Genomic DNA, 24398 nt, shown 5'->3' with positions numbered 1-24398 from the left:
AGAACCCACCTTGTGGTTCTCGGGGATGAAGGTGATCGTGAAGCTCAAGAGCAACATCGAACCCATCTATTTTGCTTCACAGATGAAGCCTGCAAATTGCGAGCAACTGGTGGAGGCTTAGTTTCTCGAAACCGCCTGTTTATGTTGAGAAGGTTATGAGAAGAATTGTGAAAAGGCCAAGGGCCTTGTTTGGCTGGGCCAAATTTGGTTTTGTTTTCGGTTTTTTGTTAAAACCCATGTGAGTTTCTTGTTTGGCCCTTTTAGTCCGAAACCCAAAGTGAAAATGAAAATGGAGAGTGAACACCTTGAAAGAATCGTGCTAGTCCAAATTCCGTGTCTCAGCATCCAAAACCCAACGGTCGAAATAATTGTGCTTGACCGCAACAGACAGCCCACATGTTGGCCAACACGTTTGCCTGACACCCATGCGGAGTAATGATCTAACCATTACCAACTTTAAGTGGCTATTTATTTTTCCCATCTTCTTTACTGTTTATCGAAGTTGAAAAACAGTTTAATGGAGGGCCATGTGCGAGCTTGTCTCAGTGAAATTGTGGTTCACAGTGAAAGTAAACAAATAGAAAAAACTTACTTAAAAAAAAAAAATTAAAATAATAGAAAACTTTCTTAAAAAACAATAAAAATAATATAAAAAATCTTGAAATTAGTCAGGCACCGATCTAAAAATGAGTTGACAGCTAGGCATTGGTAATAGGCGTGTTTTTGCTGGACTGTTAGTACATAGGAAGTAGTAACCTTTATTGTGAATATCAGATGTGGGTTGGATTCAATGTGTATTACAACTGTGCCTATTAGAAGACAAAACCTAATCATATCAAGCAAATCCAGACAAGGCAACAATCTCATGATTTCCTCCTCCATGTTTTATGGGATTGTGTATTAATGTTAAGAATATTATGTTAGGGTTATTTATTATTATAGGGTTATTTACTTCCTTATTGATTCTAGGGTTTTCTTAGCCTACTAGGTTTACCTTTTCTTAGTCTATTAGATTACTTTCTTATCACTCATAGCCTCTCTATAAATAGAGGCCTCTGTAATACTCTTTAATCAATCAGTCTTAATACAATGTAGCCCATTACATATTTTCTCTCTCTCTCTCTATCTCTCTTCTCTCTCTTTATATTATATTTAATATATTTATATATTTTGTCATGGTATCAGAGCAATCGGCTTACGCCAGTGTTAGATTCAAATGGTCATGTGGAGTCTTTTAGTCTTTTTATTGTATTTCTCCTTTTGAAAAAAAAAAAAAAAAAAAAAAAAAAAAAAAAAAATCTATCTGCACTACATCGCCGTGGGAGAATTCGGGCAGATCTACGTTTTCTTCGGCTTTCCACCAGCTTTTCCACCGGCGTCATCCCTCTCAAAATCCGGCTTCAAAACAACGTTTTCTCCGTCATTCAAGGTCATTCTCTGCTGCGTCCGGCCACACCGATTACTGCCTTACCGCCAACAGCCCTTAGCCGCCGCTCTCTGCCGGCATCCCAGCACCTGCTCTGGCTTACTTCTTACAGCCGCTGTGCAGATCTCAGACACACTGCAACCCAGAAGCCATCGTCCTCCGACTTGCTCCCTATAGCCATCATCCAGACCGCGCATCTGCGCCAATCTATGGCGCTCCGAGCCGTAGATCCGCGGACTCCAGTAGCCGATCGTGTTTTAGGAGATTTCTTTTGTGGTTCATTGAGAAGAAGACACATGTTTGGCTATAGGTTTTGATTTACCCTTATTCGAGTATGCAGCTATTCCTATTCTAGTTTAGGAATATGATATCCTGATTTAGTTGTTTGGAGTTCTGTTTGGTTACGGGATTAAGATATTCCTTATCCCAGTTTATGGAATCTGTGAACAGGATATTCTTAAAAAAAAAAAAAAAAATGGGCCAAAGATGCCCACTTCTTTTATCATCCATCGGACGTTCCCGGAGTACCTTGTGCCGGCGTCCTTTCCTCCATCAAGAGAGTTTATTGCCAAAAAAAAAAAAAAATGACCTTGAGGTAATATCTAAAACCCAAGGTTCACTTCAACCCATAGTTTGTCAATTTCAATATGGCCCATTGTTGGCCCAATGTCTTGGCCTTGTGGTAATACCTAAAACCAAGTCTTTTTCATGTCTCTAGCCTAGGTAACAACCAAAACCCGAGCTCATTCAAGCCATGTTGGCTCTTCTTTTCTTGGTCACTACTCATCCTAGTTTCAGGTTTTTGGTAGTTTGTGGTGAAAGTTTGACATCCATTAGTGGTTCTGCGGCAAGATTTGACCGGCTCTTGGTATTTGCGGCATGATTCGACCATCCCTTGGTAATTTGCAGTAAGATCCGTCTGCCCATTGGTGCTTTTTCGGCGAGATCCGTCCGCCCCCAGTGGTTCATGGCAAGATTCAATCGACAAACTACCAATTACTTTTTGGTTATCAAACTGAAAGAAGTTCCTACCATCAGTTTGCAGAGAAGTGTTAGAAGACAAAATCTAATCATATCAAGCAAATCCAGACAAGGCAACAATCTCATGATTTCCTCCTCTATGTTTTATGGGATTGTGTATTAATGTTAAGAATATAATGTTAGGGTTATTTATTATTATAGGGTTATTTACTTCCTTATTGATTCTAGGGTTTCCTTAGCCTACTAGGTTTACCTTTTCTTAGTCTACTAGGTTACTTTCCTATCACTCATAGCCTCTCTATAAATAGAGGCCTCTGTAATACTCTTTAATCAATTAGTCTTAATACAATGTAGCCCATTACATATTTTCTCTCTCTTTATATTATATTTAATATATTTATATATTTTATCAGTGCCCACTTAGAGATCAGATCTTTGTGGACAAATCATGACCTTTTGTTTACATTACTCTTACCATGACGCTGACACGTGTCCTTTTGATATTATACAAGAACCCGTTGAGGCTCCATGCAATTGGGTCATGTGTTGCCATTAGGCGGTACGAATCTGAACCAATCATGCCTGTCAAGATTCCCCAATGGCTATTTCACATGTATTTACTATACCCATTATGATGTGCAAAGACCTCATGAAGTGCAAGAGGCATCTCATGGTAAACGACCACGACTTTCGGACCGTTTGATTTGCATCCACTCATCTAGTACCGTAAGATTAAGATAGAGATGGGTTTCTGCCTCAATCACGTGCAATATACCCCTACTGTGCACTCTAAATCGTGCCAAATCAACTGCTGCTACCTCATCAACGAATGCACTTGTCAATGATCAATGTCCAAGATTGATCCAAGTGAATGGTTCTTGTGCAATTGCGCTACACGTTAGCAAAGTCTCAGAAAAGTGACTTTTCAAATAAATAAAAAAATTTCTCATGCCTCGGCCAGTGTATCCAATCGCGCAAGATTTTTTTTTTTCAAAACAAATCACCATTTTCTTGTAGGCAAATGTGACCATCCAATATGCTAATGGTGGCGTCCGGTGCTGATCTCCACCGTTGATTTCTAAAATACGTGATTAAGTGGAAATCCAGTGGTATATCAATCCAACATAAGCCCAACTTCTCCTTCGCATCAGGTTTCTTGATTAACGAAGCACAAACAAATCTAATAACATGTGTCTTCCTGATTAACACCCCTAACCAAATCTCCACTATGTGTGAAGAAATATCAATCGAAAAATAGATTCGCCCGTCTTCTGCATCTTCTCCAGTAGGCCATATCCTCTTTAACCGCGAACCCCGAGCCCCGAGCATCTGCTCATATCATCAATACCCACAAAACCTTCAATCATAGTACATCTTTGAATTGATAGCTGAACAGTTCTCAACGTTTGTATAAGACAATTTGGAATATAGCTTCGCCAGATGTAGACCCACACCGAATGTCACAGTTGTTGGTCTGAAGAATCGTGTAACGGTTCTTCCAGCCCTTCGTCCAACCATCTCCTTGCAAGCACCCACATCCTCATCCGTGTTTTGCATCTACGGACACGGGCTCCCCTCCAAGGACACGCACTTGGAAGGTTTGTCTATACCTCCCACAGTATCTGTATTAAATGGAAATGCCAATGTTCTTAATAGTGACTGTGTGAGATTTTTGTGTAGGCTTATTGGACAAGGAGCAGCAAACGATACCTTCCCCCAAATTCACCCGTATTCTCCAAGAGGCGTAAGGTAAGTATATGTACGTTTTTGTTTCCTTTTTATATGTGTTTGCTCTCGTACTAGTATATGGTAATTGAGTTGGATAAACATACATATACGTAGATGGAACCCGTTGAAAGTGAGCACTCGACCATTTGGTCTCCTGAGTTTGAACACATATTTGTTCAAATTTTGGTTGAACTCGCTAACAATGGCCGAATAGTGAATGGGTCAATCCACGTGAACATGTGGTCTTTTATTGCTTCCAAACTTTCTGAAATGACTAGTCGGACCTACACTGCCGCCCAGTGTCGGACAAAATTTTCGCGTCTTTGGATGAGCCACCGTGAGTTTTCCGACCTCCTCCATCACATAATTGGGTTCAGTTGGGACCCATTGGCAAACACTATCCACAGGACAGAAACTCAGTGGCAGCAATATCTTAGGGTAACTTTCGCACAACCCTCTAGCATTTTTCCTTTGTCTATGAGTCTTTAGGCAACACGGTGTATTTTCCTTCTTTTTTTTTTTTTTTTTTTTTTCTTTTTTGTGTCTGTCTTAGATCAACAAGAAGGTTGGGCGTTTCAGAAAGAAATGTTGCCCAAACTATGAACTATTAGGTCTTCTTTTCAATGGGTCAACAGCCACTGGGGTGCTTCGGCATTCCTCTACTAGGACCCCACCAAATAGTGATGAAGGGGAGGAGTTGAACGATGCATTGTTACGGTTTGGAATGCATGTTAGTAGGGAGGCAAATGCAGGTCTTGGTAATGGTGTAAATTCTGTTGGGGGTTTAGGGGGTGGGGGCGACAATGCTACTTCTACTAGTAGGGGTTTAGTAATTGGGGGAAATGTGCGTGGCAAGCGTCCTGTGGATAGCTCGGGTCCCAGCTCAGACTATAAGAGGAAGGGAAGGGAAATGAGTCCTCTTCAATGGACTCCCTTAGAAGTGATGGTCTGAAAGAGTTTCGTGACTTGTCCCGGCTGAAGAAGGAGAAGTTGATTCAGGATCAGCAGAGAATGAGTAGTAGAGGAGAAGCCAGTGGCAGTGGTGGAAGTAGTGGTGTGTCCTTTTCTAATAGCATGAGTAGGGCTATAGCCATATTGGATGAGATTGCCCCTGATTTGGATGATGAGAGGTACCTGAGGGCCTTTAATCTTTTTAGGGACGAGAGCGTTCGAGATGGTTTTATAGCTATGCCTCCAGCTAGGAAGAAGGCATGTGTAGCCTCACTGTAACAATTTCACCAAATCATTGCTGGTCTTGTGACATGTTTTTTGCCTGATGTTCACTGCATTGATGCAGGTTGGATTGTTCCAAATGCTCCTTGTTTTGTCTATTATGTCGTATGGCTAAAAAGTGTTTATGTTATGCTACTAATCTTTATTTGTATGGGGCGTTTAAGTTTGGCATGTAATATTCCTTGACAATGAGCCACTGTCACCTTATGGGTGCAACCTAGGCAAATTTTCTCTTGGGTTTTATGACTCCCTTATAAATTTAAATGTGTACCCTATAATATTATCAAATGTTTATTTGAATGGATGATATGTTAAATTCCATTTATGGTGTGTTTTGTCCTATGTACATGTGGTGCTGGACCGATGAGACTACTTGTTTCTAGAACCGACAAGAACTACATGAGACGCTTTTACAAGTATCCCCTATACAAGGTATGCAATGTTTTTGCTTAACCTAGACAATAATACATGATTGCATCGTTTGACTTACATTGAAGGAAAAATTATCATTGGCTTTTGAATTGAAATTTGTATCAATAATTCGTTGGTTGTTTTTGTGTCTTGTTTGTGACTTTTCATTGACAATTATGCACAATTAGATGTTCACATATATTTGTAATCTTTGAACTAGTGGGATAGGTATAACAAACATGTTAAAAAGTCGTATGTATTGTCATTATTTTTTGTGGCCCTAAACATAATAGTCACTCTTCACATTGAGACAACACTAGCTGATTTGAACAAGTTACTTCAACTATTAATATGCATTTATCTTTTAATACATTGGTATTCCATCCATAATCGACTGGTGTTACTGCAGAATCATCCAAGTAGTTTCCATTGGGAAGATGAGCTACTACAAAGTTTGTCGTCGCGCTCGTCCCAGCAAGGGCGAGCACATTGGGAAAATGACTTGTTGAAAAATATGTCACTGCAAAATCATCCAGGTAGTGTCCATTGTGAAGATGAGCTACTACAAAATTTGTCGCCACGCTCATCTCAGCAAGGGCGAGCACATTGGGAAGATGAATTGTTGGAAAATATATCAACACCATCAAGACGATGTCTTAGAAGTGGGTGTACATGGTAATAGAGGTGTATTGGGCAACCAGTGGCTCAATAATACTATGCGATGCTGTGTTGGTTCTACCGTCTGCTATTTAAGTTGCCTAGGAGTACTCCTACTACTAATGCCCTTATTTGCTTGAAGTGCATCTTGGTGGCATTGCATTAATGGTAACTGGTTGTTTATAGTTTGTTGTTAAGCCTGCAGGAAGGATAATTTCTGTTTATGGTAATTGATCTCTTGTTAGTAGGGCAATGGTAATGCATCGTTCGGTACTATGTAGTTGGTACAAACCATTGTTTGTTTCAACCTATTAAAGATGATTGCCTATTTTTTGCATTATGCATATATCATCTATTTCGACAATGTTAGCCCATTAACGACAAAAATAAGCGTAAGCGTATTTGTTGTTAGTCCATACGTGTAGTGAGAGGCACCAAGACCAAGAGCAGTTTTTTTTTTTTTTTTTTTTTCATAATTTATCTTATTTCAATTAATGCAATTATATGGATTTAAAATTTGTTTAGGGTTTTTGTTTTTTTACCCTACACCAACAGGTGTAAAACACAGTTGGCGAAGCCCAACTTGCATAAAAATAGAAGAGGAAGTGGAATCCGTTTTGGGTACTGTAGAGTGCAATGGGAGGCTTAAAGGTGGTGCCGAAAGTAAGCCATTTTTTTTTCTTTTAATAATCTGTTAAGTATTACTTTAGTTGGTTAAACCCCTATTTGTGAATCCAATGGAAGTTAGATCCTCCAATGATTAATACCAATCATTGGCAATCATTTTTTATTTACACCAAAAGTTGTTGTAAAAATAAGTACAAAACCAATTTTTATCACATTGTAATTAAACTTATTTTTACTTAGAAATCTGAAATAGAATTATTTTGGAAATAAAAAAATATGAATTTGAAAACAAAAACAAAAACAAAAACATGCCTAGCCAAACAAGGCCTCAGCATCACAAATTGACCTTCCTGTTCTTAAAACCTGTATCAAAACAGATATAAGAAAGGTCAATTTTTACCTTTCTATAATACCATGATAAAGAGTTTAATAAGTTATGAAAAGGCTCCCAGCCAATTTGCGAAGTAGAGAGGCTCAACTGAGGGTAGTTTTTGGTAATTGATTTGATGAGGGTGGAGACATTTTGGAGAAAAAAAAAGACAACAGTGATCACGTGCGTCACACATGACCACTATTCCATCAGTCAAAACGGCTTTGACTGACGGAATGGCTGAATTGAAAAAAATTGAAACTTTGTGAGAGTAGATTGCAAAAATTAAAACTTTGGAGGTCGAATTGAAAATTGCTGCCAACTTTAGGGGGGTAAAGTGTAATTTTTCATTTTTAAAAAAACCGGTTACCTAGTCCGGATAACAGAGTACAAAACAGAACCCGGTTCTGGTTTCCCAAAATCAATAACCAGGGTACCTCGGTTTCGATTCCCGGTTTGGCCAATAATCGAGAACCGGGATCGAGTTGACACCCCTACTTTTTTTATACTTTTCTTTAATTCACTACCTTTTTTTGGTTTATTCGCGGAGCAACTAAATATGTGGACATACAATTTGTACTCTTTTTTTTTTTTTTCACTAAAACTAGAGGAAAATATACTTGACCCCATGAAGTGACAAATCATTTGTTGATAGCCTCTCAAACTACAATATTTGACACCTGGACCCTTAAATTACCATTTCTTTTCAATTGACAACCTTTGTTATTGTTTAGCATTAAAATGGACGGAGAAGTTGTGCACAAAACTTATATGTGCAAATTTCTTATTTAAATTTTTTAAATTACCCTTTAACAAAATAAAAATAAAAAACAAGAAGTTGAGGGAGGTTAATTCCTAAAATCAAGATATTTTGGGTATTTCAAAAATAAATATTTTCATGCATGACGTAAGGAGCTAATCTAGCTTTTAAAATCATAATTAAATTTAGGATGAATCACTATTGAATTTTAATATAATGATGATTTTAAAAACAATATCAACTTTGTGAGAATTAGAAGATGCATGGTATTATATATATATATATATATATATATAATCAGCTATTTAATTTCATTCTCCATCAACATCACAGGTTGTTGAGCGGGATCATGGATTTGGCGTGGACAACTCCCAGCTTTATTGTCCATTTTATTTATGTTTGGCTTAAGTTAAATATGTAGATGTAGAGAGAGTGTTATTTAATTTTAAAATAATATTAGAAATTATATTTTTATCCTATAATTATTTCATAATGCTGACGTGACGATCTCGACTAATCATTAGGATTGCCACATCGGTATTATAAGATAATTATGAAATAAAAATGTTGTTTCTAGCATTACTCTTAATTATTATGTTCGGATTATAAATGTTGTTTGGATATGATGGAACCTGGATTGTGTTATTTTCGAGTTGTTTGGTTATTCGATTATGATCGTGGTGATTGGGAGTATATAAATTTATTCGATTTTGCATCTTTAATGTTTGGATGATTTTGTAGAATATTTAATACTAAAGCTCATGTATTAAATTTTGGTTAATCCAATATATATGAATGCTCTTATTTTCTTAAGGAAAAGAAAAGAAAAAAAAAAACAAAAAACAAAAAACAAAAACAAAAACAAAACAAGAAAACCTTTTGATAGAAAGATATTTTTATATTAAATTCAAATATTCAGCATATGACTTGGGTAACAGGCTTCCTGCCTTCCTGGGTCAAATTTGAAGGAACGCTAATATTTTTGAAGTGAAAATGTAATAATAATATGAAATATGGTATTAATAAGGTATTTAACCATTGTTTAAATATGATTTTTTTTTTTTTTTTAAAGGAATCAATTCAGTTTCATTCATTGATAAACAATCTAAAGCTCAAATAATACAGAGCAAAAGCTCTGAAGCAACCATATATAGCATAAGCTACGAGGTTATAAGCGTCAAAGACAATGTATTACATTCCAGATTTAAACAAAATCCGTTAACCTATGACTAATTTTCAAATTAAGCAGTAGGTCTACGCCAAACAGACTTAAACCAATGCATAGGTAGCTCTTATTCATCGGCACTAAGGGTAGAGAACCTCAAGCCGAAGCTCATCATCCTCAACCCGAAAGCCAAGATAACGTTCACATCCACAACCCAAAGGTCTAGACCAAAGCAATAAACTCAAAGGACATCAGGCAGGCAGATCGAGAGAGAGGACCGAGCATTATTATAAGCAAAACAAAAAACGATTATAGGGAAACAAAACAAGACAAAAAACCAAAAAAGGAAAGCCAAACAAAATTATAGGGAAATAAACAACATAAAAAGCATACAAAGAGGATGACAGCAGCCGGAAAGAAGAGCCAATCGCGCGCTCACTGGAAATCGAAAACAGAAGGGGCGTTGGAAGCTCATTGCGATGGGGGCTCAAGAAAAGGCCCATCAGAGGACGGTGAGCGAAACACGCAAAGGAGATCGACGGCACACTCAAATGGAGGGAGAAGTTTGAGTGAAACCTGAAGAGCATCACCCACAAAATATACCTAAACAAGCAGAAAAAAAACAACAAAAGCAAATACAGAAAGAAACAAAAACAATTAGGGACCAAAGGAGGGGGGAAGAGGCAAAGAGGAAGGAAAATGAAAAAAATTGTCCAAAGAGCTAGGGACATAAGATAAATATGCTAACTCACTAAGCGAAAGAGAACAATAAAAGGGGAGGGGGGCAGGCTGAAGAGGGAGAGGGGAGGAGGGCCAGTGGGGGAGCCCTAGCGCCTAGGAATACACTTCTTATTGGTTTTTTTACGTTGCTGTACTTGTCACTTAAATATGATTTTTTTTTTTTTTTTTTTTTTGACCTGGACTTAAATATGATTAATTGCTCTATGAAAACGCCATGCTGAGCCTGCGTACCATTCACACGCAGGAAAGGGTTGGAAATAACAGCCTTGAATAAATATTTTTTGTTAATGCAAATATCACCGCTTTCATAATATATTGTGAATATTGGATAATCTTCCTTGACTTGTTCTTATACATTGCACTTTTGACTTTTGGGAAGAATCATATATTAATTGCAAAAAACATTTTAAAAAATAAATAAAAATCTCTTGTGAAACCTTTTGAACCTACGATAAGTTAATGAACGTTGCCATAATTCTAAAGCCACACAATTCTACACAAATATTTTCTACTAAATTATTTATAAAATATATTGTGTGGCTTTAGAATTATGGCAATGTTCATTAACTTATTGTTAAAATATAATTATATATTTTAATAATTAACCACACAAGAATTCTAAAGCCATAATTCTAGAGCGAAGTACTCCTCTCTTTTTATATATATATATATTCCAATGGTTCAACCCTTATAATTAATTATTTCTGCATTTAACCTCTAAATAAGAATATTTTTAGAGTGCAAGAAAATAATCGATGGCTATCAATGCTTTGAAATTGCAAGTGAAAAATGTAAAGAAACACCTAATATCCTTGAATTTGAGGAGTGTTTTATCTCTACTTTTTTCCAGTGCATTTATAAAAGTCCTAGTAAAATTTCAATCTTGGAGCTTTATGCTATTGCAGTAAGCTGCATAAACCCTTGTTACAAACTTCCCATGTTAACTCGTGGCATCTAAAGTGCATATTGTTTATTAGACTGTTATGAAAAGCACATCAAGAAGCATTGAGATTGGTAAGAGATTTACTCATAAATCATTTAATCATGCATGATCACTTTCATTCTTCCTTTTTCAATGCTTTTCATTTCTCTCCTCCTCCCCCCCCCCCCCCCCCCCCCCTCCCCTTCTTTTGCTTATTTTTCTTTTGTTACAGGCTCAAGCCCCACAACGTCAGGTGTGTCGTCCATCATTTCTGTCGCATCTTTTTCAGGGGTTGATGGGTTCTTAGATTGGACTGTTCAAAGCTCGATTTATGTCCTTTCATCAAATCCACCTCGACACTTGCCACTCCACTGCGCGCATCAGCCCCGCCCACTTCCAATGGCACCTATCACTTCTGATTCCGGCAACCCTGCGACGGATAGTGACTTGCACGCATCTACGCGTGGTTTTTTCACTTTCTGGCTAGAATCATCCGGCAACCTTCCTCCGGTAGTGTTTTGTGAGCATTTGTGCTTCTTTTTTTTTTTCTTTGTGTTTTTTGTTTTCCCTGTATTTTGTGGTCCTGACCTATTAGGTTAAGGGTGTGAATAATTTCCTACCTTGCAAGTTAAGGAGGATGAGTTTCGGCAGGAGGATGTTGCTACCTATGTATCGGATTGAGTGTGTCTGGAGCAAACCTGTTGTTACGACTGAGGATTAGTCATAGGTTACTGGTTAGCGAATTTTGATGTTATAGATATGTCTTGAATGTCAAATTGTTATGTATGTATCTATGACTTGTAACCTTGTAACTTCAACTATGATTTTCTCAAACCTTTTGCTTTGTAATGTAAAACCTTTATGTTCGTAATCATTCATCAATTAATGAGACTAGAATTATCTCCCCTTAAAAAAAATAAAAAACTTTTCATTTTTCTTATAAACCATAAAATCACGCTTTTTTTTTTTTTTTTTTTTTTTTTTTTTTTTTCATTTTAGGACAAATGATGGTTAGTTTAATGTTGTTTTTTATACTTTCTTTAATTCGCTACCCTTTTTTTGGTTTATTCGCGGAGAAACTAAATATGTGGACATACAATTTGTTCACTTTTTTTTTTTTTTTTTTTTTAATATTTTCACTAAAACTAGTGGAAAATATACTTGACCCCATGAAGTGACAAATCATTTGTTGATAGCCTCTCAAACTACAATATTTGACACTTGGACCCTTAAATTACCATTCCTTTTCAATTGACACCCTTTGTTATTGTTCTCATTAAAATGGACGGAGAAGTTATGCACAAAATTTCTTATTTTAAATTTTCAAATTAATCTTTAACAAAAAAAAAAAAAAAAAAAAAAAAAAAAAAACAAGAAGTTGAGAGAGGTGACCAACCACCTCAAGGTGATGCGTAGTTCATCAACCTTTAAAGTCTTTTTTTGGGGTTTTTTAGGGTGGTCTAACTATTTCCTCTGCTTGAGGAGGTGATTCACCAAAACTCAAAATTCTTTAGAGCGTGGTTGAGCCACCCTAGGAGGTGGGGGTGGTTTGACCACTTCTCTCTCTCCTTTTATTTTTATTTATTTTTAGTTGTATTTTTTTATTTGAAGAACAAAAGAGCTTATAATTCCCAAAATCAAGATATTGTGGGTATTTCAAATAAAAATATTTTCATGCATCTGTCACGTAGGGAGCTAATTTGGCTTTTAAAATCACAATTAGATTTAGGATGAATCACTATTAAATTTTGATCCAATGATAATTTTAAAAACAACATTAACTTTGTGAGGATAAAAAGATACATGTACTTACTTATTATGCTTTTGAAAGCAAAATAAGGCAAACATTTATTCGATTAATAAGCATAAATTGAACATAAATACTTTCGAAACACCAAAGAAATATTAAGCATTGCACCTTATGAGAGGATTGACTTGATTGATTTAAAGGTTTAGTGAAAGATTGACGAGAACAAATATTTTACCATGTTTTAGTTTATATAAATTAAACTAAATTCAATAATCTTATGTTTTAATTCATCTGTGAATGATTGTGTCATTAAGTACATGTTCGGTATGGAGCAAGGCGAGAAAAAACCCTAGCTCCTTAGGGAGTACCGCACAGGTCCTCTCCTTGGGGGAGAAGGGATGGGCTTGCTTCCCCCCTTCCCCCTCCTTCAAGGCGCCGCCTTTTCCCCATGCTTTGGTCTCCTTGTGGGGTTTAGATTTGGTTTGCCTCAAGCTTGATCTTGATTCTCTCGGGCTTGGCCGCCACTCCCCCTCCGGTGTTGCTCTTGGTTGTTGGTTTTGTTTTTTGTTTCTGTTTGTCTTGATCTTCCCTGTATTCTATTTTGTTTTCCCTATATTCTGTTTTGGTTTTCCCTGTAGTTTTTTGTTCTTGTTTTATTTGCTTGTAATAAGGCCTTCTTCTCTTGTTGATCTATGGGGTATTTGTTGTTAGTCCAGACCCTTGGTTGTCGACGAGAACTGTATCCTAGCTTTCAGGTCGAGAAGGATGAGTGTTAGCACGATCGTTTTATGCGCCCAGAGCCGAGGAATAAGCACTACCTATGTATTTGATTGTGTCTGCTTGGAGCAGATCTGTTATTTCATTTGAAGACTAGTCATAGGTTAGCAGAAGTTGAAATCATAGATAGGTCTTAAATGATAGAATGTTATGTATGTGTCTATGATGTTGTAACCTTGTAGCTTCGGCTATGATTTGCATTCTCTGAGCTTTGTGCTTTTGTGATGTAAGAACTATATGCCCGTGATCATTTTTATTAATAAGATTGGAATGATTTTCCCTTTAAAAAAAAAAAAAAATACATATTCAGTACAGTTCAAAAAAAAATGCATGTTCAATAATGTACTAGAGTATAACTTTTAATATATCTTTTTGTTAAAAGAAGCATGATAAATTTTTTTCACATGAAAAGTAAGACGGGGATGCATTTAAATTTTAAAATTAAATTATAAAGAAAATCCTGCCTAGTTTACGTTAATAGAAAAAAGAATATAATCTTAAAGAGAGAGGTATTAAAATTTAGTTTTTAACCAGGAAGGATTCTTCCAATCCAGCAAGTGAACTTCGAATTAGAATAAATAAATATATAAGTATCATATAATCATAGAGAAAAAGCCAACCGCAACTCCACGAAAGCTGTGCTTAACATCGACGCGCGCGAGCGAATATATATATAAAAGTATATATATATATATAGCTCCTCTCTTCTCTCATTCACACGCACACAAAGCAAGCAAGCAACAAGATGCCGAAGAATAAGGGAAAGGGAGGGAAGAACAGGAAGCGAGGAAAGAACGAGGCGGACGACGATAAACGGGAGCTGTTGTTCAAAGAAGACGGGCAAGAGTACGCCCAGGTGAACCGAATGCTGGGGAACGGCCGGTGCGAGGCCACGTGCATCGACGGCACAAAGCGGCTCTGCCACATCCGCGGGAAGATGCACAAGAAGGTGTGGATCGCCGCAGGGGACATCGTACTCGTTGGGCTCAGGGACTACCAGGACGACAAGGCTGACATCATCCTCAAGTACATGCCCGACGAGGCCAGGCTCTTGAAGGCCTACGGGGAGTTGCCGGAGACTATCAGGTTGAACGAGGGGATTGCTGCTGGGTTGGTCGAGGAGGATGAAGGAGTCGGGAGTAATTATGTTGTGTTCGAGGACGAAGATATTGATAAGATTTAGAAGAGAGAAAGATCCATCCATACATATGGGGTTTCGAATTTTGCATTTCTTATGTTTTTGCTTCCATTTTCTGTTTTCTAATACCATGATGAAAATATGGTTTAGGGTTTAAGGTTTTATTTTTCATATAATATTGACTATTGAGCGGCTTAATTGTTCATCTCCTTTTGATTTCGTGAGGAAGTTGTAACTAGGGGTGTCAATTTGTGTTGGCATGTAGCCTTCGGCTTCAGCATTCGAAGAATAAACATAAGACTATTTAGGTCAATATTAACCCATGTCATATCCCTCAACCTTTAACCTTTAACCCATTAGTTAAAAATCACACTTTCATGATATATCCATACAAATCATACATGATATTAGTACATATAGAGAGAACACAAGTGAAAAATGCAGAAGCTTGGATACAAATCATCTGGGTATTCAGACATGGCTCTGGATGGAGGAACTATATCCAGATTGATCATCATAATACTTGGACCACAGCATAACACCACCATACTTGGAAGAATCCTTAATGGCTGGAAGCACTTGGGAAGTTAGATCAGATGCAGGAATGAAGCCACTTCCTGCTGCTGCAGGAGCAGCAGGTAATCCAAGGAAAATCTTGGTAGCAGGGATATCGGAAGTCCACTGCTTCCATGCATCTTCCAGATTGCCAATACTCCCAGAAGTGTACTGGCAAGGAGGGTTATTGTAGAATTGGACCCAGACATAGGACCAGTTTTCAGAGCACCCCCAATCCAAGCATCTGGAAAAGGACACTGTGGAGCTGCAGTCAAGTACACCTTCTTGCCCTGCTTGCTGTATCCAGAGAGGTACCTTGCCAAGTCATCCCAGTGCTGGTTGGTGCCCCCTTCAATATCAAAATCAATTCCATCCAAAACAGCAGCACCAAGTGGGCGGGAGGAGGACTTTCCTCCCAAGAAGTTATTCCAAAGATAAGTAGCTACTTGTCTGGCATCCTCAGAAGAGGTAAGGTAGTAGCTCCCTGCGCCGCCTCCGATCGAAAGCATCACCTTAATGCCTTTGGCTTGGCATGATTGTATGTCAGAGCTTAAGCTGGTGCAGCCATTGCTGTAGGGATCACAATGGCCTGCAAGGTTAATCATAGGAGTCTGACCATTTCCAAAGGTTGGTAGGAAAGCTAGATTCACAAAGTCATAGTTTCCAGTGGCACAGGTCTCCGCCAAGGTGCCCTCATTTCCATTTTGACCCCAATAGATAGCTATTCCGCCAGCATTTGTAGCCATTGCCAGTGTTAGCATTGCTAAGCAGAATAATGCTACTGAATTTGATGACCCCATTGCCATTTTTCTGTGTTGCTTTTTTGCTTGACTATGTTAGTGTAAAGCATGCTTTATATAGGGGGATTATGGCCCAATTGTGACATTTATCATCTTGTTCTGTTGCTAAAGAGTGCGTGGCTGAAGGGTTGCTCTAGTTTCACAATCTTAATAATCACTGTTAAACGCACACGGCGTTGTGAATTGCAGACAATTCTCCTTCTCCTCATCTTGCTTTTGTCTAGTTGTGTGCTACTTAAACCATTTGTAAGTTCAATATCTTGAAATTTAATTTGCAATTACATCAGATTTGGCTTATCTTTAACCTTATGGTGTTTGTTCTCTAATTGGGTGCAACGTCCTGTAGACTGTCGTCATCCTTTTTCCAAATCACTTCTCTTACTTGCCCCCTTCATAATCTACAGCCCACATTTGTCAGAATACGCCAATAATTACAGAATATAATGAGATTTGTGAAAGGGAATTATGGATTACAAAGTATATATGTTCCTGTTCTAATTTTCTATATCCAATTTGTACCTTTCAACTTCTCATTCCAGATTCCTAATTCGTGAAAAAATTAGTCAAGAATCTACTCTTCCTTTGATGGATTAATTATAAATGTTGTGTCAAGTTCAGATTATATCAAAGCATATGTATAAAACTACATAAGTATCCCTAACCTAATACATTTAATTAAACAGTTCAAACTCATCAACCATAACCTACTAATTTTGTGTTAAGTTCGTGTATATCATGTCAAAAATAAGTGGAGCCTACTTGCAACCAAGGAAACTCACATCTTGTGCCTTGAACTCCGCTTGAAGTCAGTAATGTTATTGCAGTTTTATCATGATTAGTGGAATGGGTTCGTTGCCAATTGCAAGCAGATGCGAAAAAGGCTAGTTGGTTAAAGACCAAGAAATAATGGACCACTGTAGTAGGATTAGAGCCCACTTACAAAGGGGATTCACAGAGCTTAACATCATCCGCTTCCAGCTGACCCCTTATAATATGCTCAGCAGAAGTCTAAAATGTATGTAATTCTTTTTTTTTTTTTTTTTTTTTTTTTGACGTGTGCACATAAGGAAAGGGAGACGGAGGATTCGAACTAGTGACTTTCACTTTATTAAGCGTGATCTACAGCCGATTGAACTACTCCTTAGGACATTACAAACCATAATCATCTAGTTTTTACGAAGGTACCACTTTTGCTGGATTGAGTTAACATGCATGCATGATGGATTTAGTAAAAATATCTGAGTTAAACAAGATAATCACCACCAAAAACCATACAAAAGCAAGACAAACAAGCAAGTTCTCATTACCAAAGATGTTGTCCTAAATTCATCAAGATTATTACATCTGTTCCCTGGTGCTTCACTGCCGGCCGAATCAATAAACACAGCTTTATGAGTTGTAGTTGCCAATTGTGAAACGACTCATTCTCCAGGCTTGCAAACATACTCCATCTGCCGGACAAGGTATAGCATATAAAACCATACCAAATGACTTGAGATTATGATACAGCAAATAAAACATATGCATGTGTTCTCACATAAGTATTCTTTTTTCTGTTTTCCTTTGCTAAAAAGGGAATAGTTTTATGAGCAACATAACATGCCCAATGACATTAGTGATCATAATGTCAAGAGCTTGACTCTTGACTATTTATAAACCACAAGCCTTTTTCTTACAACATGTCACCAGAAACAAAGGCAATTGTATTACAAAAAACTAACTAGGAATCACATCATGATTCTGCCCTCAGCTGAAATTATCCCTAACTGATCACTAAATTATTTGAATACTATACAAAATATATTATGGGACAGAACACATAAGAACAGACATGCTCCCTTTGTCCTATAACTAAGGTTCTACTAGTGAACTTCTCTTTGATATATAAATGAACTCGAGGCAATATGAATTCTGCAGCTCATTTGATGTAAATGTTAATTTTCACGAGATTATTTCATACTTAATCTCCCGCTGGTCTGATAATATTAACAGAAACATACTAACATAGCCATTATGGTTTATCTTCAGCTATTCTTTTCTTTAAATTCTGAGAAGAGAAACGTTCTTAAAAATCTCAGTCGATAGCAATCAACAAGTCACTATTCTTGAAGCATGATCTGATAACTCTTAATAATGTCTAGTCACTGATCATGTAAATCTGACAAGTCATTACAAACATTTTTGCCTTAGCATAAGCTTGAATCCCCTGTGATTCTCTACAAGGTCTTGCAGTGCAGCAATGGGGAGAAGATCCTAAGCCTTTTCTGACTTTTCAGTGGCATTGTTTCACTCTATATAGAAAGTTCATAACAAAACAGACTGTACAAACCTGCTGGTATTATGTAAATACCCTTCAGGGTTAAGAAGCACCAAAGCTTTGGTTGAGCACCAAAGCTATCATATTCACAATCCCCAACCTTCTAATCTAATGGGGAGAGTGATCCCTATATTTGCTAATCCAAAGCCAGGAAATCAGATAGCCAAGTAGTTGGTTCATGAGAGAGCACTCGAAGAAGAAAATTCATAAATCATGTAAAACGACAAATTGCTGAATTATATTGGTGCATATGAATATCAATGGTCAATTTCCACTAAAGAATAGACAAAACCAATTTCTATGCCACTACCTATGACCAAATTCAGCAGGAACACAAACAAAATACTTACTCAGAAGATGAAAAACGCAAACTTTAACCTCTGCTTAGATCATCTGAGCTTCTCCCTTCCACTGCTCTTCTTCGCCGCTTCCTTGACCTTATCAATGTAACCCTCAATCGGCGGAGTCAAAGTCGCCATGAACCGGTTCGTTGGGAACGGAGTCAAATCCGGTACCAAAGCCGCCGCTCTCAAATCATCCGGCAGCGCCTCAATGGCCTCCTTCTTCAGCCTCAAGAAAGTCGACTCTGCGGCCTGCCTTGCCCGTTGCCGCCGCATCAGAAACCTACTGTACTCCTTCGCCAATCGGCGCCCATCCTCCACAGTGAGCTCGTACTTGGGGATCTTGTCGGCGTCGACAAGTCCCAGAGTAATCAGATCCAATCCCGGAGTCCCAATTATCACTGGCTCCTCCGAGAGTCCCATCTTCTCCTTGTAGTCCTTCTTCTTCATCATCTCCAGCTCTCGCTTCCGGTCTTTGCTGAGGAGGCCCAGCTTCTCTCTCCTGGCTTCACGTGCTCTTTCTCTAGGGGTCAAGTATCGGACGGGCGTGGGAGCATTCATGCACAGATTCTCGAGCCTATCTTCTCGCTCGAATGTTTTATTGGCTCCCGCTCCGCCGCTCTTGGAGTCGAGTTGGCCTTTTTTGGTGTTCATTTTGGATCGCTTTATGGTTTGGCCTCCTTTGATTTTGGCCTTGCCCTTCGCGGTTCCGCTAACCGGCCTTTGCTGGAGGAATTGGTGGCTCCAGGAGGACTCCACCGACGACGCCAAAGGCTTTAGCTTTGCGATTCGGAGGAACATTTTCACTTTTGTACTTATTATCTTCACTTTTTGATTGTCACTGTGGCAACGACAAAGGAAGGAATAGAGGCAAACTATGAGACATTAGGCCAATACCAACAACGACAAAGGAAGGAAATAGAGGCAAACTATGAGACATTAGGCCAATACAATAGAACCTGTCAAGGAGACAAATTGAGTTGGAACAGGAAGTAGCCGTGCGCCTGTTCCAAGGGCTCTAGTAACCTGTCAAGGAAAAAAATGGAGTTAGAATAGGAGGGTTTGAGGATGAAAGGAGAAAAAGAACAGAAGCAACTTTTTTTTTTTTTTTTTTGATAAATAATGTATATTCAAGCAACGCGCAGAGGGACACAACCCATGTACACAGCAAGTATACAAGAGACCCCTATTCCGTAGAGAAAGAAGAACATAAATCTAGAAATTCAGAAAAAGTAGTAGTTGGAATAGGCCACGCCACTTTCCATGAAAATAGCATTTGTAGCACCAACTTCTTCAAATGAATCAATTCTTGCTCACAATCGTCAAAGCTTCGAGCATTCCATTCTCTCCAAACACACCACATCACGCACAATGGTGCTAGTCTCCATATATGCAACGCAATATGATTTCCCATTTGTCCCCTCCAACTCAAACACTCACTCACCCTGCGAGGAATGACCCACACAACCCCAAATAGTAGAAGAATTGCACTCCAAATCTCGGTAGCCACCTGACAATATAGGAATAAATGATCAATATTTAAACCTTCTTTCCTCGAGAATCAAGATCTAGCTATCTTTGTCCTTCTTCCACCAAATGGTATACCAACACCCTCCCAAATAAGCTTTCAATGCCAAATAACCGAAATCCTCTTACAACCTCAGTGATAATCCATCATTTGAAATCCCAATTAATTTTAAACCTTTATATATCGCAATAATAGCCACCATTTACATACCAAGTTAACATTTAACCACCGATGTTATATATACCAAAATCAAAATCAACAACAACCATAAGTCCCAATTAAATCTAAACCTTTATAAATCCCAATAAAGGCCACCATTTACATATCAAAATCAAGTTACTAACTTACCTTGCTTGGCTTGCAGCGAGAAAACAAGAGACAGAGACAGAGACAGAGACTGAGGTCACGAGTCACGACTAAACCTAAAACAGAGAAGAGACACGGTGAGATAGAGACAAAAAATTGTTAAGGAAAGCACATAAAGCAGAATCTCAAGCACCAAAAGCTAAAACCCTTTGATAAAGGACTAAATAAGCAGAATTTCAAGCACCTAAAACCCTTTTTCGATAATGGGTCGTGATCAAAATTCAAAGCTGCACCAACAGTTATCAGCATAAGAGATTAACAAGAAAACAAATGAGTTTTTATAATACATATACCAATATATGTATACAGACGGCGCGGCGAGGCGAGGCGAGGACGATTCTGGACCGGTAGTTTTGATAATACGAGAGTTCTGGACCGAGAGACGGCGAGGCGAGGACGGCAGCGAAAAACTGAGAGCCGGCGAGGTGAAGACGACGGCAGCGAGAGAGAACGTTAGAGGCTGAGTGACAGCGTAAGTGTGAGAGGCTGAGTGATTTTGCTTTAGGTTTAGTTTAGAAGCGCAAAACGACGTAGTTTTGTCCTTCAAATGTTTTTTTTTAAATGGTTTAAATGACGTCGTATTGTTCAACAATCTTTACCTAGTAGATATATAAAAGGGAAAAATGCAAAATTAGTCCATGTGGTTTACCTGATTTACAATTTACTCCCTGTGATATCAAAACGAACTCAGAGGTCCCTGTGGTATGCAATAAAAATAATTTAGTCCCTGCAATTAAATTCTATCCATTAACTAAACGGATTCCGTTAGTGTGCCACGTCACATCCAATAAAAATATGATACATGTTATATTTTATTTATGACTTTTAAAAATCGTAATTAAATTTTCCATGTCATATTATTATGCCAACTAATATTTCCACCTCAGATTTACTCCACGTCAAACACAAGTAAAATATTTTAAAAAAACCTAATTATACTATTTTATTAATACGAGCACCGCCGGCTTCTTTTTCTTGTTCACGTTGTGTTCTTCAACATCTTCACCCAATTAAGTTTGTGCCTCCACTAGCAGGCGTGGAAGGCAAATCGTGACTCTGCCCCGTACCACTTGTTCGTGTTCAGAGCACCGCCACTTCAAGCCACTTAGACGGTGGTAAGCAAGAAACCTTTTCAACTATGGTGAAATTTACCTTCCATGTTGTCGATTCATCTTCAAATCATTTGTGTTTGTATATCTGTTAAATGAAAATTCATCTTAAATCGTGGGTTTACCTTCTGATCTCTCAATGAAATTTTTAGGTTTGAATTTTTTCTGCCATTGTTTATACCTTTTTGCTTTTAGGTTGAGATTAGAGGAAAATAAAGAAGACGATGAAAACTGCATTTTATAAACGCACGGTTTAATTAAGTTTTAGTGTTTGACTGTTTTTGTACCATAGGTCCACATGCACGCCAGCTACCTACTTCTTCTTTTGTTTTTTTGTTTTTGTTTTTTTGTTTAACTGCAAGCTAGCTATCTTAAGCCTACAGTTTTGTAACTTTGTTGTTTGACTCTTTATAACCCACCTTTTTTAGTTCTTACGTAAGGCTACACTTTCTCTTTTTTTAAAAATATATATATATATATAAGCTTGCAACATGCACTATTTTTCTTTCTTTTAACCCGCAATTCGCTAGTATATTTGGTTGAGAAACCAAATTTCAAAAGACTTTCCAAAGTCCAAACCAAGTTATGGCACCCTTACTTGCTGAAAAATAAAATAAAATTTACGTAATCAATGAGGTTTTCTAACACCCATTTCTAGTTGCAGTTATAGGGACCACACTAATCACATCTAAGATTACATTTTTTTTTTTTTTTTTTTTTTTTTGTTGCAGGAAATGGTTAGAGTTCTCATTTACCATGGCAGTTCTCCTGAATTTTTACGCATGTGCTATGTCGGAGGGCGGATTTTGGTTTGACCACGATGCATGAATTCAGAGGGCGGATTTTTACGATGCATGAATTCAGAGGGCACGATGTATGTACTATGTTTGACCACGATGCATGAATCCACGGAGACAGAGAGACATAAGAATTTTTCTAACCCAAACTCCATTGAAAGGAATTCACTAATTCTGTCAATGTTTTATTGTGTACAATGCAAATTGGAGATGGTGAGATTAAAAAAATTGATTTCCTTGTGTTTTTTTTTTGGGATCGACGACTGTGTTTGCTTTTTGTGGGGATTATGTTTGCCCCTTTATCTGAATGAAATACAAAGAATTTACAATATTTTCTCAACTGCACATTCATACAGAGATTTGCATATGGACTTTTGACCAAGACCATTCAAAGAACTCCAATGTTATGTTTGTACATACAATATAAAAGTAAGGGGAAACTTCACTAAGGACCCCTAAACTTCCACCCGTTTTGAAATACCCCCCATGAACTTCAAAATCTCTCAATTTAGTCCCCTGAACTTTCAATTGCTTTCAATTTGGACCCCTCCATCCGATTTTAAACGTCACATGACGTTTATACCCCTAACTTTTGTATAAAATTCGAACTTCTAAAACATTTTTTTATTTTTTAAAAAATAAAAATCAGGGATATTTTGGTCTATTTTTGAATTTTTAACGGCTAAAATTAACGGAAGGGTCCAAATTGAGAGCAATTGAAAGTTCAGGGGACTAAATTGAGAGATTTTAAAGTTCAGGGGGGGTATTTCAAAACGGATGAAAGTTTGGGGGTCCTTAATGAAGTTTCTCCTAAAAGTAATCACTTGATTCAAGGTCGTTAAGACTGGAACATATGTTGTACTAGACCATGTTGTTAACAAGTGGATGATGAGCTCATTAACAATTGGAGGTCCTCCTTCTCTCCACCTAATCTTGTTAAAATCACCTCTTTCAATGCTAATGATGATGTTTTATATTGCCCAGAAGTCACCAAGAATTATGATGAATCAAGTGCCAATAGCATCGATTAGGTATATATATAGATATACTTTACTAGCTCACCATAAAAATAATTACGACAAAAAAAATTATCCAAAGAAGCAACGAGTCAATTATAATGTATTTATCCTCATAGACTTTGGTCCCCTGCTGTGAAGAAGTGGCCTAAAAATGTATATCAAGCTCAAAAACACACCGAAACTGGCAAGGAACCCAAATCGAAAGACGCATAGTGCAGTTATCTGACAAATGCACATGATGACTAATCCATAAAACTAAAAAATATCCTTGGATACTTCATTAAACCTTTTTTATGTTCTCCAACAAAAGACCACCAACCTACTTCATTACGCCTTTGATGTTGTCCACTCCAACAAAATATCACCCACTAACATACTTTAGTAGCAAAATCCCGACCATCAAAATACCACCATACATCATTGTTCCTTTCAAATTCTACTACAACAAAATCTACTACTCTATTGTGTGGGCCTTGGCATCATCTGTCTCCCTTCTCTGAGCCCTTCTACGTTAGATGTTCCAGACCCATCTGATTGCGAAACTGAAGCATTAGTCACATTTCCCTGCATGAAAAACAAACAACAGAATAATCAATTAGTAAAGTTCATGGGAATTATCATTTTATCTGTTGTGCATTAAAATATAGCAAATATATAAATAGAGTTTCATATTAGACCAATAACAAATATCCAACCATTATAATTAAAAACGCATAATCAGATAAAATATGAATCCATTGGCAGAGCCACTACATCAGCAGACACCAACATGCATAGAGAATTACCTCGCTTGCACGAAAAACTCTATGTGGTCTCATAACCCTACGGTTCCTCAGAACTGGAAAACCCCTAGTGCCTCCAACATTTCCCTACACCATTG

At 37.7% G+C, this 24398-nt stretch overlaps 2 protein-coding genes and 1 pseudogene across 5 annotated transcripts; 1 reads left to right on the top strand and 2 right to left on the bottom strand.

Annotated features, from left to right (window-relative positions):
• The first annotated feature begins 14262 nt into the window (after positions 1–14262).
• On the top strand, positions 14263–14910 carry LOC132164419 (eukaryotic translation initiation factor 1A). The gene has a single exon (XM_059574930.2). It carries the CDS (start codon positions 14294–14296, stop codon positions 14729–14731), a length of 438 nt encoding a protein of 145 aa, XP_059430913.2. The 5' UTR covers positions 14263–14293; the 3' UTR covers positions 14732–14910.
• A 208-nt stretch (positions 14911–15118) lies between these two features.
• On the bottom strand, positions 15119–16047 carry LOC132164501 (hevamine-A-like; annotated as a pseudogene).
• Positions 16048–17239: 1192 nt separating this feature from the next.
• LOC132164257 (uncharacterized) lies at positions 17240–21080 on the bottom strand. Of its 4 annotated transcripts, none has more exons than XM_059574729.2 (6): positions 20887–21080; positions 20576–20649; positions 20017–20209; positions 19659–19725; positions 18709–19540; positions 17240–17492 (listed from the first exon to the last, which is right to left on the bottom strand). In XM_059574729.2, the coding sequence occupies exon 5, from the start codon at positions 19498–19500 to the stop codon at positions 18748–18750; it is 753 nt and encodes a 250-aa protein (XP_059430712.2). In that variant the 5' UTR covers positions 19501–19540; positions 19659–19725; positions 20017–20209; positions 20576–20649; positions 20887–21080; the 3' UTR covers positions 17240–17492; positions 18709–18747. The 4 variants fall into 4 exon arrangements, with proteins under 4 accessions (XP_059430712.2, XP_059430714.2, XP_059430713.2 ...); XM_059574731.2 differs by having other exon boundaries at positions 20144–20209; XM_059574730.2 differs by lacking the exon at positions 20017–20209.
• Between the last annotated feature and the right edge of the window lie 3318 nt (positions 21081–24398).

The sequence above is a fragment of the Corylus avellana genome, chromosome 8 (assembly GCF_965113065.1).
Source record: "Corylus avellana chromosome 8, dhCorAvel1.hap1.2, whole genome shotgun sequence".
In the NCBI taxonomy this organism is placed as follows: domain Eukaryota; kingdom Viridiplantae; phylum Streptophyta; class Magnoliopsida; order Fagales; family Betulaceae; genus Corylus; species Corylus avellana.
The sequence above is the reverse complement of the archived record's forward strand: the minus strand, read 5'-3'. Positions and strand labels throughout refer to the sequence as shown.

Coding starts and splice junctions, on each gene's coding strand:
- LOC132164419 (XM_059574930.2), top strand. CDS start 14,294: ATGCCGAAGAATAAGGGAAAGGGAGGGAAGAACAGGAAGCGAGGAAAG.
- LOC132164257 (XM_059574729.2), bottom strand. CDS start 19,500: ATGTTCCTCCGAATCGCAAAGCTAAAGCCTTTGGCGTCGTCGGTGGAG.